This window comes from Topomyia yanbarensis, chromosome 2, assembly GCF_030247195.1.
Source record: "Topomyia yanbarensis strain Yona2022 chromosome 2, ASM3024719v1, whole genome shotgun sequence".
NCBI classification, from domain to species: domain Eukaryota; kingdom Metazoa; phylum Arthropoda; class Insecta; order Diptera; family Culicidae; genus Topomyia; species Topomyia yanbarensis.
Window position 1 is genome coordinate 453912185 of NC_080671.1, and position 15705 is coordinate 453927889.

General features: G+C 47.4%; 4 protein-coding genes across 11 annotated transcripts in view; 1 reads left to right on the forward strand and 3 right to left on the reverse strand.

The window, feature by feature from the left end:
- Positions 1-15705, forward strand: part of LOC131685851 (uncharacterized) — a 304876-nt gene that overhangs the window by 59188 nt on the left and 229983 nt on the right. The gene's annotated exons all lie outside the window — the stretch shown is intronic.
- LOC131685852 (uncharacterized) lies at positions 412-1843 on the reverse strand. Its single transcript, XM_058969856.1, has 2 exons — positions 553-1843; positions 412-497 (listed from the first exon to the last, which is right to left on the reverse strand). The coding sequence occupies exon 1, from the start codon at positions 1826-1828 to the stop codon at positions 803-805; it is 1026 nt and encodes a 341-aa protein (XP_058825839.1). The 5' UTR covers positions 1829-1843; the 3' UTR covers positions 412-497; positions 553-802.
- LOC131681131 (uncharacterized) lies at positions 3059-9262 on the reverse strand. Its single transcript, XM_058961840.1, has one exon. It carries the CDS (start codon positions 9260-9262, stop codon positions 3059-3061), a length of 6204 nt encoding a protein of 2067 aa, XP_058817823.1.
- On the reverse strand, positions 9924-14207 carry LOC131681132 (uncharacterized). The gene is made up of 3 exons (XM_058961841.1): positions 14197-14207; positions 11257-14138; positions 9924-11206 (listed from the first exon to the last, which is right to left on the reverse strand). Exons 1-3 carry the CDS (start codon positions 14205-14207, stop codon positions 9924-9926), a joined length of 4176 nt encoding a protein of 1391 aa, XP_058817824.1.

The following is a 15705-nucleotide window of genomic DNA, read 5'->3' on the forward strand; positions in this document are numbered from 1 at the left end:
GAAAGAGAAAGTAAACAAAGAGAGGCTCTCAATGTTACTTACGTCCTATTGAAAATTTTCTATAGAAATAGATTTTAGTTTTTTCGTCATACTGATGTGTTTGGTAGTTAAAAATGTGCTCTATCTCTTGATAAATATGTGAAGAGGTAACCAGGTCAAAAAGCATATACGTATTGTTCGGACGGCAGGCGAAAACAAGATTTTTGAAAATCCGCCTTTTTTTTTACTGTGCAGATCAAACTAAATAACTTTATTTTAATTTACCGTAAATAATCGATTATTTGTCTTACTCACAATTGTTTGTTCTCCTTACTTTACAGCTTCCTCTTTTCCTTCCTCTATCCCTGTCTATCGCAATTTATCTACAATTTAATATTCACATTTTTCATTTTATCGGTTTTAGTAATTAATTTGTACGTTCACTTACTTCGTTTTATCTCGGAATTGATAATCTCAACTGTACCGTTCGTATTTGTCCAGTGTTTGCCTCCGCGTATCTAGTCATAAATTTGTTGCTTTAATTCACTGCTTTATATTGTTTCACAAACTTACGTATTCTGGATCTTAGTACAGCTTAATCTTTAATCTATCCACTATCCGAATAATTTCCTTGCTCACAACTTCTAATTTCTTATTCCAACGTATTTTACTATTCTACTACTATCACTTTCAAAATGGTGTTTTTCTATCCTACTTTCCTTCTTATGTTGTTTGTTTACTTATGTTGTCTGACAGTTCCCTCGCACTACATTCGTGATGCACTTCGTCGTCTGTCAGCATGACAACAAATTTGGTGCATCTGTCAATTCGACACGGGTGCAATGGTGCAACTGCCAGTGATGCCAGAACATTCCCCGGCCCGTAACCCTGTACCGGAGCTCGCATCCGGTTCAGAGTTACCAAACTCCATCACGGCTAGTTTTGCTGTTGCTCGCCTATATCGTCCACTGTTGGTGCGTACCCAGGCCTGCCGAATTCGTCCATCACCGGACACAATGACCTCCTCTATCACCCCGCGGATCCAGCACTTCCGGTTGCTACCTTCTACCACATAAACTAAGTCTCCTATTCTTAATGGTCTCGACTCACCAAACCACTTTGTCCTCTGGTTCAGCGAAGGAATGTACTCCTTGACCCAACGTTCCCACAAAATGCTGGCCAACTGCTGCGATCGCTGGAACGCGTCTCGAAGTGCTGCTGCTGGATGAGGTGGGGGAAGATTCACGCTAGGCTGATTTGGGGAGAGTCCCCGCAAAAAGTGGTTTGGAGTGAGTGCCTCCGCTTCGTCACACTCTTGAGACACGTACGTTAGCGGGCGAGAATTGATCATGTCTTCCGCTTCCACCACTACTGTCTGCAAAATTTCGTCCGTCAACCGTCTCCCATCATCAAGCGCCACGAATGCCTCCTTAACCGACCGAACGAGACGCTCCCATACTCCTCCCATGTGAGGAGCCAAAGGGGGGTTGAACGTCCACTTCGTTCTCGCGCTAGTCAGCTGATCCGCACAATCTTCTCCTATTTCTCGAACAACTCCTTCCAGTTCCTTACTGGCTCCTAGGAAGTTCGTCCCATTGTCGGACAGAAACTCCATCGGCCAACCTCGCCGACCAATGAACCGGTGAATCGCCATCAAGCACGACTGCGTAGTCAGTCCGTGAGCCACCTCCAGGTGCACCGCGCGGGTTGCCAAGCAGGTGAACAATGCGACCCATCTCTTCTCCGTTCGGCGTCCTACAGTAACAGCAAATGGGCCCAAATAATCCACACCTGTGTAACTAAAGGGACGAAGATTCAGTGTTAACCGCTGCACTGGTAGCGGAGCCATTCGTGGAACTCGAGGCCGACTTCGATGGACCTTACACCATACGCAAGACGACGACACCTTCCGGACTACTGCGTCAAGCTGCGGAATGTAGAACAACTGCTTCAGCTCGTTCTTTACCGCCTGTCGATATCCGTGACCGCTCTTCTCGTGGTAATGCTGAACAATCAGCTGCGTGATTTTATGCTGATGTGGCAGGATCGTTGGAAAACGTAGATCGAATGACAGCAACTCTACTTTCTCTGCTCTCCCCTCCATTCGAATCAGCCCGTTTTCGTCAATCAGCGGAGTAAGTTTGTAGAGTGCACTGGACTTCTCGATCGACAGCCATTGGCTCATCGGCCGATCCTTATTCCTGACCAGTACCTTCAACTCATCGATGAAACACTCCGCCTGTGCCATCTTCATCAGCCATAGTTCCGCCTTCTCGTACTCACTTTGCTGTAACGCCACACGTACTGACGCAGCTGCCGTCGGTTGTAGTACTCTTGTCGACGAATGTCGACAAGGAATAAAGGTTGGTTTCCGATTTGTTAATCCGTTTATTGAAGGCGCGATTACAAATTTCCTACGGAAGGATTATATCGTATTGTAACGTACGAAATGTTAGGTTTAATAGCTACTTACGTTTACTACCTTTACTCCCTATAAATTTCCTTGTCTTCCTTCCTATTCCTCTTCTTATCCTCTCCTAAAACAAGCGTTGTAACGTGATATCTTTAATGATTCGTCTTAGTTTTAGGAATCGTTACCTTAAAAACCGGTTGCGGAAGCTGTGTGAACACTGGCACGTTTTCAAATCGCAGAGCACAGTCCTCTGGTATAAATTTTAAGGTTAGGTAAGTAGGAAGTAATTAGCTTTAAGTAAGTTCTAGTTTTAATTGTAGTTCTTTAATTTCTTACCTCGTAACTAGATGTAAGTTAGTTTTAAGTACCAACTAGTATAAGAGTTTTGCATGTGTTAATTTTAAGCAATAGTAAATTCACTTTTACTTTAGATTTTAGATTTGCTATTTTATACTTGTGACCTGTCTCGTGGTTTTACTTTTTATCACAACTCACAGCGAAGTGTCTAGCTGACATAAGAGCCCGACCGAGAGCTGAGTGCGAAGAGCTAGCTGACATAAGCGCCCGACCGAGAGCTGAGTGCGTTAGAGTTGCCTGCGCTATAGATGGTGAGATGCAACGACCGAGGGGTCGTGACACTCCCCCCGGGTACGACAGATCCCTGTCTTACTGTTCATCGCGTCGAACATCTAGAACTGCGAGCCTTGTTGCCGGTCGCTCATATATCCCGGCCTGTGTCTGTACAGCGGCTGACCTTACCTGTCCATCTTTGCCCGTATTAACAGAAATGATCCGTCCCTTGGGCCAACAGTTCCGTGGGAGCCCTGGATCGACGACGACTACGATATCGTTCACCTCAATCGGCTTGACCTCGCTGAACCACTTCGAGCGCTTGGTTAACTCCGGCAGATAGTCTCGCACCCATCGTCGCCAGAAGATGTTCGCTTCGACTTGTGACGTACACCATGCTCGCCGCAGAACTACCGAATCATCGTTGAGGACACTGTAGGGTTTGAGTCCACTCGATGAACCCACGAGAAAATGGTTCGGTGTCAGTACTGGAGCTTCCGGGTCTTCTACTGGAACGTACGTTAGCGGACGTGAGTTAACGATGTTCTCAACTTCCATCAACCTGTTGCGGAGTGTCTCGTCGGTTGGATGGCGTCCTGGTTTCAATGCCATGAGGTTCTTCTTCACCGACTGAATAAGCCTTTCCCAGGCTCCACCCATATGGGGAGATGCTGGAGGAAGGAAGGACCATTCAGTGTTTGGACTGACGATTTCTCGGACGACGTGCTCCTGGTTCATCTCCTTCAGTGCAGCTTGAAGTTCTACGCTTGCCTTCCCAAGCTCTTTATTTGAAGCAATGAAGTTAGTCCCACGATCACTATAGATCTTTATTGGTACGCCTCTCTTTGCCATAAAGTTCCTCAACGCCATTATACATGAATTCGCATCGAGGGAATGTGCGATTTCTATGTGTACCGCCCGTATAGTTAAGCACGTTATAAGCACACCCCAACGCTTTTCAGTTCGACGCCCAACAACTACTAACATTGGGCCAAAGTAGTCAATGCCAATGTATGAGAATGGCCTAGTGAATGCCGCCAACCTAGCCACAGGAAGATCGCCCATTGGAGGAGGACAAGGAACAGCCCTTTGGTTTTTGCACACCTGACACTTGCTTCTAACTCGTTGAAACAATCGCCTAACCTTTGGAATCCGGAAGGTTTGCCTTAACTCATTCACGACGGTGGTGTGATTCTGATGGTGGAAACGCTGGTGATAGTCTTGTACGATCAGCCCTGTGACGTGATGGTCCTTCGGAAGGATAATCGGATTCTTAGCATCCATGGAAGCGTACTCACATGCACTGATTCGGCCGTGCATTCTTAGTATGTGTTGCTCGTCCAGGAACGGATTGAGTGTGTAGATCGAGCTTGATTTGGGTAGCACCTTGTTGCCCACCTTGGCCCTTAGTATGCCCATTTCATCCGGAAATCCTTCTGTTTGAGCCAGTCGGTACAGATAGTTGGCGGCCTGTTTCAATTCTTCGCCTGTGAGAGATCCTTTGCTGCCTTCTGGTTCGTGCGTTGTGCTGCGAAGCTTTTGCGCTTCTCTTAATGTTGTGGCTGTGGCGCGAAGCAACCGCTCCCATTGAGAGTAGTCTTGAACAGTGATGATTGGTTCGGGTTCAACTCGATGATGAAACAGGTTTGCACGTAGTTCTTCCTCGGTATGCTCATCTTCGTATGGATTTGATGGCCACCTATCGCTGCGCTCCCACAAGCATTTTGGACCTTTGAACCATCTGCTGTCCTCGGTGAGATCGGGAAACCCCTGCCATTTTGTAGCATCATCAGCAACGTTCTCTTTCGAGCACTTGTATCTCCAGTCAGTAATGCCCGTGGTTTCCAAGACTTCACTGACACGGAAGGCAACGAATTGCGAATATCTGCGATGGTCTGACCGGATCCAGCATAAGACGTCCCTCGAGTCACTCCAAAAGAACCGCTGGTGAACGTTGAACGACAGCGACTTTGTAATTCTGTCAGCTAGCCTGACTCCAATGACTGCGGCCTGTAATTCCAGCTTTGGAACGGAAACAAACTTTATGGGAGCTACTCGTGTCTTCGCACCTACTATCGCACACTCCACAGTACTGCCCTGTTCGAAACGTAGGTAGACGACCGCTGCGAAACCCGACAGGCTAGCGTCAACGAACGTGTGTAGCTGGATGTTCGTTTGCGGGCCCAACCGCGTTGCAGACCGGTAACAGCGAGGTATGCTGATAGTCTGTACCTTGGGTAGGATCTCCAGCCATTTCTCCCACTTTTCGTTAAGACGTTCTGGTATCACCTCATCCCAGCCGATTCCGGATCGCCATACTTCCTGGAATAGGACTTTTAGGTAGATCATCACGTTGGATATCAATCCCAGTGGATCGAAAACAGCCATGAGTGTTCTGAGCATCTCTCGCTTCGTAGGTGTGCGATTCCCATCAAGCAAATCCCGGTCGTGCTTCGCTGAAAGTTTGTAAATGAATGAATCTGAAGCCGTACACCACCACATTCCTAAAACCTTCTCGGTCGTCAGCTCTGCTCCGATGTTTAGACTGATTTCGTCCTTGTTATTCTCCTTCAGGGCTTTCATAACTGCAGGGGAGTTAGAAATCCAGTTTCGCATGTCGAATCCAGCCTGGGCGTGCACGAATTTCACATCCATTGCTAACTGGATCGCCTCCTGTTCAGATTCGACGCTCACCAGCATATCGTCCACGTAGTGCTGTTTGATAATGGCTTGCGCGGCCACTGGATACTGCCCTTCGAACTTGCTTGCGTTGAGATTTTTGATGAATTGCGCGCAACTTGGCGAACAACAGGTACCGAACGGCATAACCTGCGTCACGTAGGTGCTCGGTTCTCCAGATGCGTCATCACACCATAACACCCTGAGGCAGTGCTGATCCTTCTTGGACATTACCATTTGCAAGTACATCTCCTTCACATCACCACTAAGTCCCACGCGGAACTCTCGGAACCGGAAAAGCACGTAGTCCAGAGGCGTCAGTAGATCCGGCCCTGTCAGCAGCATCGAGTTCAACGATACACCATTAGTTTTTGCAGCCGCGTCCCACACAATTCTCACCTTCCCAGGTTTATTCGGGTTGAACACTGGAAACAACGGGAGATACCACACTCGTTCTTGTGGAACTTGCAGCTCTTCATCCGACAGCTTTCTGATGTACCCCTTCTTACGATAATCTTCGATCTTCGCCCGCAATACTTGGGCCAACTCCGGCTGTTTCTTCATTCTGGCCTCTAGGCAGTGGAAGCGCCGTAGAGCTACAGGTTTGCTGTTGGGTAGTCGGAATTCGTCGAACTTCCATAACAGGCTAACTTCATATCGCCCACTCTCTGTCTTTGACGCTGACTGCATAAGCTGCTGCGCACGCTGGTCTGCCACGGAATAAAGTTGCTTCTCCGGTCTGTAAATTCCCAGTCCATCCAGAGAAAAGTATTCACGTACGGCTTGCTGCAACATACCATCGGATCGTTCGCTGCACGGACATGTCTGAACGCTATGGCTATGATGTCCCACAACAGCCTCTCCGGTGTTCGAACCTCCGTGAACAATCCATCCGAGTCGCGTTTTCGTTGCGATCGGCTCGTACATCTTGCCTTCCCTTCCCTTGAGTGGGAATGTCAGGTTGGCATTATCGATTCCGATCAAGATCCGAGGCTGTACATTTATGTACGATTCGATGGGGATTCCTCGTAGATGGGGATATTCTTTGCACATCAACTCCGTGTCTACCGTTTGATGAAACAGATCCAAGCTAGCAACAGTATGTGCTCCTGCAAGACGATACTTCTTTTGAACCTCTCCCGTTCCTGAAACTTCGAGGTCCAACCTCATTGAGTCACTTTCCATCCGCCGCTTGTTACCTGTCCATTTAAGGCATAACGGTTCCGGCGTTCCCTGTAGCTTCAGCTCTTGCACTAGCGATGCGTCCACTAGAGTTAGTGAGGACCCATCGTCGAGAAATGTGAAAGTTTTGATGGATTTAACCGGGCCATGGATGACGATTGGAGCAACTCTGAACAGTCCCTTGTTCGTGGCCTTATGATGAGCGTTGCATTCGCGCACAGATGTGTCTTGTGCCACCGTGGCGGAATGTGAATCCCTACTACCGGAACGCAGCGCTCCTTCACGTTGATTGTTGTGGAGCAGTTGGTGATGTTTGAAAGTGCAACCGTTTGTGCCGCAAACTTGCTTTGACTTACACGGTCCCTTATGTTTCCGTAGGCACTTCCGGCATAACCCGAACTCTTTCACAGTTGCCCATTTAGAGTTGTATCCGAGCTCAGCGAACCGCTGGCATTTCTCCACATTAGGACAACTTCCCTTACAAACCAGGCACTCCCTAGAGTTAGCCCCAAATCGATTCGAATTGGATTGATGATTCGTCTTATCCGTCGTACCGCCGCTCGTCTCCCCACTGTGAGCATTAAGGAACGCTGAGTTTTTCTTGTTACTCTGGGGTGCTCTAGCCCCGCTACCATGCAAATTTGCGATCGGACACACAATTTCTGCTAGCTCATACAACCATTTTGCGAATATCGAAAGATGTACTCGTGGTAGGTTACGGCGATATTTGGCCCACTCCACCTTAAACCCTGAAGGTAGCTTATCTACAAGCTCATGTAAAAGAGCAACGTTGTACGAATACTCTTCCAGCTCGCAAGCTTCGATCGTTGCGCAAAGGTTCTGCACTGCAAGGGAAAACTCGATGAGTGTTTCTAATTTGTCCGCTTTCGGCGCTGGCGTAGACTGGATCTTTGATATCAAATTCTGCACGATGATCTCGGGATTCCCGTACAACATCCTCAATGTGGACAGGATACCAACAACATTAGCCGGATGCATCAAGCGGCACTTTACTGCTTCATACGCCTTCCCTCTCAAGCACTTCTGCAACCGCATTAGGTTCTCCTCTGCGGTATAGCCGCACATGTTGGTCGTTGTCGTAAACGTGGAGTAGAACAACGGCCATTCTTCCGGCGAGCCGCTGAATACTGGGAGTTCTCGTGACACGGCTTGTCGAGCAGCGACTTGGCTATGTGTTAGGTTGCTGCCGTTTTCATAACCTGAGGGCATCTGTCTCGGAGTAGAGCGTAACATAGGAACAAATTTGCTTCCCACCGCGGTCGATTGATGGTTGGCATTCGTTCGTCTGATCCCGGGATTCTCAGTCGGGTACAGACCAGTTTTCTTCACTCGGTCCTGGATCTGTATCTGTCCGACCGACGTCCACACATTCGTTAGTTGTGGAACAACCACTGACTGGGATACCGGTAGCTGACGTTGGTTCTGCGAAACTGGAACTTCTGCAGGAGCCTCGTCGTTAAGCCATTCCGCTACTCGTTCATCTGACAGTCCTTCGTCAGCATCCACAATCGAATCCTCCTCGTTGACTATCTCCTTCATCAGCTGGTTGCGGGTGTGAATATACTCGCGTTTGCTTGCTTCTTCCGCTTCCTGTAGTTTCCGTTCGTCGTCCAACATTTGCAGTTGCAACTTCAACTGTCTCTGTTTGGTGGACCTTCTGGAACTGACTTCGGAATACTGGCTCATGTTATCCTCCAAAACTTGTTTCTTGGTCTTCGGAGGAAATCGTGGATGCAGTTGCTCCGGCAGCTCTTTAGGTTGTCCTCCTATTGGAATGGTAGTTGGTTGCTCATCACTAGACACAACTGGATAAGGCACTGACGGAATGGTCTGAATAAAACTGGATGGCACTGTATAACAACGGTCGTAGTAGTTCACTCCCGACGACGAAATACTCGGATTTGACAGACGATATGATTGTATCAGTGGCATTGGTGGCATAGAAGTATTTAATTGCATTGGCGTATTGGGTGGCATCATATAATAAGACTGCGCGTATGAACAGGGTGGCATTAGCGAATGGGGTGGCATTGGTGCATTAAACATGTATGGAGAAACTAGTGTATTTGGCGTATATATCATAGAGGACGTGACAAACGTGCTTGTCACGTTAATAGAGGACGTACTTGTAATTTTGGGAACCAGTGTTCCAGTTGTTACAATGGTTGCAAGTGTACTTACGGGCGGTACCGTTGGGGGAGTTGGTTTCGTAGATTTCTTGTTCTTGGCATGCTGCTTCCCATAGCAGTCCGAGCAGAGCCAATCTTGATTCTCTACAGCTTGACTTACCCCCACGCAGTCGAAATGGAACCAGTCGTCGCATTTGTCACACTGGACCATCCGTGAGTTATCGCTTCCATCGCATACCTTGCAAACCCCTTGGTTTGATTCGTCGGAACTGGTTCTGCCTTCCGACATCGTTATCCCGGACGTGGATAAACGAAATTTGTAAATTGTCGACGAATGTCGACAAGGAATAAAGGTTGGTTTCCGATTTGTTAATCCGTTTATTGAAGGCGCGATTACAAATTTCCTACGGAAGGATTATATCGTATTGTAACGTACGAAATGTTAGGTTTAATAGCTACTTACGTTTACTACCTTTACTCCCTATAAATTTCCTTGTCTTCCTTCCTATTCCTCTTCTTATCCTCTCCTAAAACAAGCGTTGTAACGTGATATCTTTAATGATTCGTCTTAGTTTTAGGAATCGTTACCTTAAAAACCGGTTGCGGAAGCTGTGTGAACACTGGCACGTTTTCAAATCGCAGAGCACAGTCCTCTGGTATAGATTTTAAGGTTAGGTAAGTAGGAAGTAATTAGCTTTAAGTAAGTTCTAGTTTTAATTGTAGTTCTTTAATTTCTTACCTCGTAACTAGATGTAAGTTAGTTTTAAGTACCAACTAGTATAAGAGTTTTGCATGTGTTAATTTTAAGCAATAGTAAATTCACTTTTACTTTAGATTTTAGATTTGCTATTTTATACTTGTGACCTGTCTCGTGGTTTTACTTTTTATCACAACTCACAGCGAAGTGTCTAGCTGACATAAGAGCCCGACCGAGAGCTGAGTGCGAAGAGCTAGCTGACATAAGCGCCCGACCGAGAGCTGAGTGCGTTAGAGTTGCCTGCGCTATAGATGGTGAGATGCAACGACCGAGGGGTCGTGACAACTCTGCTATGCCTGCTCGTTGCTTTTAGCGTCTCAATCGGCAGTTTTTTGCTCTTTCGTCTACAGTTCGACAGTAATTCTCTCTTCGGCCACTTTTCCACACTGTCGTACAAAAATTGTTGCCCACGTACCCACGGGCTGTTGGGGTGTATCTCCAGACCTTTACCCCATTTGGTTACCAGATCCGCCACGTTCAATCTCGTCGGAACCCATCGCCAATCTGTCAGTTTAGTCAAACTAAGAATTTCGCCAATGCGAAAACCAACAAATTGCTTGTAGCGGCGCTGATCCGACCGAATCCAGGACAGCACCACTTCTGCGTCAATCCAGAACACCACTCTACTGATCGTGAAGTTGTGATTCTGCTCGATCGTTCGTGCCAGCCTTGCCGCAAGAACCGCTGCCAGGAGTTCTAGCCGCGGAATCGACAGCTGCTTCAACGGTGCTACCTTCGCTCGACTCATCACTAGCGAACACACCACCTTACCCCGTACGATTGCACGGAAGTATGCCACACATCCGTACGCCGTCTCGCTGGCATCAGCAAAGATGTGAAGCTGGACTTCTTCGACCTCATCTGATCTCGCAGCTCCGAAATAGCTTCGAGGTAGCTTAAACACTGGCACGTCTGCGAGAATGTTGGTCCACCGCAACCACTTCCTGAACGACAGCTCATCGATTGCGTCATCCCAGTCGCAGCCTGTCCGCCACAGATCCTGAACCAGCATTTTCCCGAGAATTGTAACTGGAGCAAGAAATCCTGCTGGATCGAATTGCGCCATCACAATGCTCAGAACAATTCTTTTCGTCGGGCGTTTTTCCTCTAGGAAAACCTTGTTGTACTCTGCTTTCCATTCGGTCGCAAAACGGAACTCGTCTCCAACCGGGTCCCAAACGACGCCTAGCACACGCTCGTATTCGGTGTTCTTGTCCCAGTTGAAATGCACTGCGGAATCGACACTCCTTTCTCCTATTTGTTCGAGAAATCTAGCAGAGTTCGACACCCAGTTTCTGATCCGAAATCCTCCACACGAATGGATGTACCTCACCTCGCTGGCTCGCTGGATCGCTTCTTCGATAGTATCCACGCTGTCGTAGTAGTCATCTACGTAGTGACGCTTCACGATGGCTTCTACTGCTTCAGGGTACTTCTCCGAGAAATCTGCTGCATTCAAGTTCTTCACAAATTGAGCTAAGCAGGGCGAACACGTGGAACCAAAGGTGGCAACGTCCATAACGTACACCTGCGGAGCTTCCTCACTGTTCGCTCGGAACAAAACCGTTGCGCTTGCCTATCCTCAGGTCTGATCCGGATCTGATGGTACATTTCTTGAATGTCACCACCGAATGCTACTGGCCGTTCCCGAAAATTGCAGATTACTCTGGGAAGCGGAACTAGCATATCCGGACCTTTGAGTAACTCTGAGTTAAGAGAGACTCCGTTCACTGATGCTGCAGCATCCCAAACCAAGCGCACCTTACTCGGCTTCTTCGGATTCACTACGACGTTCAGCGGTAGATACCACACAGCGGTTTGTGGCGTACCCTTCAGTTCGGCTTCACTCGCCTTGTGCGCGTAGTGTTTGACTTGATAGTCCTCGATCTGCTGGCACACGTTTTTCTTCAAGTCTGAATTCCTGTTCAGCTTACGGTCCAGAGCCTTCATCCGGCGTACAGCCATCGGATAGCTGTCAGGGAATCGTCGTGCGTCCTCACGCCACAGCAACCCCGTTTCGAAGCGATCACCCACTCGCTTCGTCGTTGTCTCAAGCATCTCTCGAGCTCTTTTCTCCTCCACGGGCTCCGGTACAGCGAACGTCGCAATCGCTGTCTCATCTAGCATGTATTGCTCTCGCATCATGTCATGGAGATCTTGATTGCTTGCTGGAACGATCGAGTGCAGATTCAGGTAGGTGTACGCACTCGGTCTTCGGTTCTCCGAACCATACACTGTCCAGCCAATCTTCGACCGCACGGCAATCGGTTCGTTTGGCTTACCGACCCGCGACTCCAACGGCGCAAATAAGTGGACGTTGTCTAGCCCGAGTAGGATTCTCGGCTTTCCCGATGGGTAATCTCTCACCGGAACGCCTGCAAGATGGGAATATTTTTTTACCACATCTGCGAATCGCACGTTCTGCTTCGGCAGCACCAACTCTGATACCGTTGGAGTGTTGAACAGCGGAAACTTCTCCTTCGAACCCTTCGCCGACATCATCAGTTCGACCTTCCTCGAATCGTTCTCAAAGCGGTTGATATTGCCCGTCCACGTCACTATCAACGGCTCTAGAGTACCTTCTGCTTTCAGCCGCCTGGCCACCAGATCATCTACCAACGTAGCCGACGACCCTTCGTCGAAGAACGCAGTAGTATCGAACTGTCGTTTGCCCACGTAAAGCGTCACCGGCATCATACGGAAAATAACCGCACTATCTGCCTTTTCGGTAGCATTGCATTCTACCTTCTGCAGCCGCACCGATTCCTCCACTCGATGCAAAAGTGGATGATGGCCTCCACGACAATTTTGCATGAAGCATCGAATCTTCGAGGTGCATCTGCTGTTTCCGTGCTTGTTCAAACAAAGACCACACAGGTTTTGTCGCTCAACCTCTCTCAACCTGGCGGCAATGTTCATCCGCTTAAACTCCTCACAGCACCTGATGAGATGATCCGTTCGTTTACAGATCCAGCACGGCTTAGTTACTGTCTCTCTTTGAATTTCATCAGAAACCTGGTCCGCGTCATGGAGATGTACAAACTCCTTCTTTCGGGAATTTCCTTTCCCCATTCGCGAAGGCTCGCGCTCGCTTAGCGACAATGTCGAGAACTCCGTCACCTCCGACACATCCGAAACGATGTCATTTGTGAAGTTCGTGAACATTCGCAACGGACTGTCCACCTTCCCTCGCTTATACCGGACCCAATCCAGTTTGTAGCTCGGTGGCAACTTGTCAACTAACTCCTGCACCAGCATCGGATTGTTTAGGTGGTCGCAAAGTCCTGACGCTTCAAGGTGGTCGCATAACTGCTTCACCGTTATCCCGAAGCTGATGAACGTCTCCAATCGATCAGCTCTCGGTGACGGCGCGTTCCTCACCTTCGACAGCAACGTTCTGAGCAGCTTCTCCGGTTTTCCGAACAGATTTCGAAGATCCCTGATCACATCCGGAACAGAGTCCGGTAGCACTAGCCGACTTCTGACCGCCTCAAGTGCGTCACCCTGTAGACAGTCCTGCAAACGCTTCAAATTCTCGAGGTTTGAGAATCCGCAAGCTGCAGTCGTGTACTCGAAACTGCTGATAAACAACGGCCAAACTTCTGCTTCCCCTTTAAATTTGGGAAGGTTCTGAGAGACCGCTTTGCGAGCAGCTAGCTGATCTCTTGTAATACGACTCACGATACACCCCGACCCGTTTCCATCTCCGCACCTTTGAAAGCTGCTTCGACTGCATCTACTCGGCGGGACCTCCGAAACTTCACCGTCACTCACATCTTCGTTACTTCGCTCGAATTGGCCGGCTTCGATGGTGAACGACTTATCTAACGGCACCTTCTTCGGACACGCGAGTTTATCTTCCGTCTGCAGATATCCTGGCTTTGGATATGCTCCGCGATAATCCAGCATCCAGTCATCCACCTTCTGTTCCGGTTTGGAGGCAGAAGCACCGCTGACAGCTCCATATTGGCCCTTCAATGCGTTGACCTTATTAATGCTGTCGTCGAACTGTTTCCGAATAGCATCCCGCTTCTTCGAGAATTCACGTTCTGCGGCCAATTGGCAGTCAAGCATTTTCTGCTCATGCTCTAGCTGCCGCTGCTCCATTTCACGCTGCGCTCGTAGCTCCTGCTCGCGCATCTCCCACTCTAGCTTCATCCGCCTCTCGTTCCAAGCCTGCTGCTTAGCAAGACGCTGTTTCCGCAACTCGATCTGCTTTGCAAAGGCCATCTCCATTGCTAGCTGTTCCTCTTCCAACTGCTGCTCAGTCAGGTCTAAGACGGAACCAGCTCCACGATCGGACCCTGCATCGCTATTCGGGGCGGACTTCTTCCCGCGATTCTTAGCCGTAGTCTCTGGAACTTTAAGACGCCGGGCGCTTTGCGGAGAGCATCGCGGACAACGCCAACTAACGTTCGCCACTTCTTGGTTAACACCTGCGCACGAGAAATGAGCCCAATACTGACATTCTTCGCATTGAACCCAATCGATGTCATCGGATTCCGCTAGTTTGCAGTACAGACACTTTTCTTGTCACGAAGGAGAAGAAGCCATCCTGCACACTATCCGACAAACAATTTTTGATTTTGTTCGGACGGCAGGCGAAAACAAGATTTTTGAAAATCCGCCTTTTTTTTACTGTGCAGATCAAACTAAATAACTTTATTTTAATTTACCGTAAATAATCGATTATTTGTCTTACTCACAATTGTTTGTTCTTCTTACTTTACAGCTTCCTCTTTTCCTTCCTCTATCCCTGTCTATCGCAATTTATCTACAATTTAATATTCACATTTTTCATTTTATCGGTTTTAGTAATTAATTTGTACGTTCACTTACTTCGTTTTATCTCGGAATTGATAATCTCAACTGTACCGTTCGTATTTGTCCAGTGTTTGCCTCCGCGTATCTAGTCATAAATTTGTTGCTTTAATTCACTGCTTTATATTGTTTCACAAACTTACGTATTCTGGATCTTAGTACAGCTTAATCTTTAATCTATCCACTATCCGAATAATTTCCTTGCTCACAACTTCTAATTTCTTATTCCAACGTATTTTACTATTCTACTACTATCACTTTCAAAATGGTGTTTTTCTATCCTACTTTCCTTCTTATGTTGTTTGTTTACTTATGTTGTCTGACAGTTCCCTCGCACTACATTCGTGATGCACTTCGTCGTCTGTCAGCATGACAACAAATTTGGTGCATCTGTCAATTCGACACGGGTGCAATGGTGCAACTGCCAGTGATGCCAGAACACGTATCTTTCAAGTTTAAATTTCAGTATATTACTGTTTTCGTTCGAATATAAGGCAAGCGCAGAAGGATCAATAAATACTGTCTAGTGATTGAATCATATGGTGATAATTCAATGAATTAAACTACGTTTGTTGAATTTACGAGGTAGACAAAACAGCGCGAGGTAAACAAAACGGAAAGAGGCGAATTTGCATTGTGTGCTCACTTGACTCTGCTGTCTGCGCTGCGTGTCGTCATTTTTTTTCTCACTCTCTCTTGTCACTGTTGCTGGCACTCACAATGCTAAGTTTTGGTTGCTCAAGTTCTCTCAACTAAAAACGACGATCATTTTGATTTGTGACCGAAGTTTTACGTACATTTTGATGAAAAGGTGATAGTCATGATTTCGTGCAACTCTGATCTTTACACAACACGTCATCGTTTCCATCTTTATCCCTTCCATCTTTATCCCTTAATTTTGTATTGGAAAATATTGACAACCTCAATTAGGTACAGAAAATGTTTCCACCTTTTCATTCTGCATCATGGGAAAAATTTTAACCATCGAGCTGTCAAATTTAACTATCGCTCTGTCAATTTTAACCATGCTCCAGAGTAGGGTTATTTTGAAAATAACTTTTGAAGTGTCAGATTTTAACTAAAAGTTAAAAATTTCACCAAATGGTTCACAGCCTAAGTCGACCAATGTAGCTGTCTAATTTTCGGACAAAAAA

Bases quoted from the DNA above. Each gene is read 5' to 3' on its own strand.
- LOC131685852 (XM_058969856.1), bottom strand. From the start codon at position 1,828: ATGGCTCCGCTACCAGTGCAGCGGTTAACACTGAATCTTCGTCCCTTT.
- LOC131681131 (XM_058961840.1), bottom strand. From the start codon at position 9,262: ATGTCGGAAGGCAGAACCAGTTCCGACGAATCAAACCAAGGGGTTTGC.
- LOC131681132 (XM_058961841.1), bottom strand. The intron at 11,207-11,256 runs GTACGTTATGGA...CGCCCTGCTTAG, and splicing joins AGTGAGGAAGCTCCGCAGGT to CTCAATTTGTGAAGAACTTG.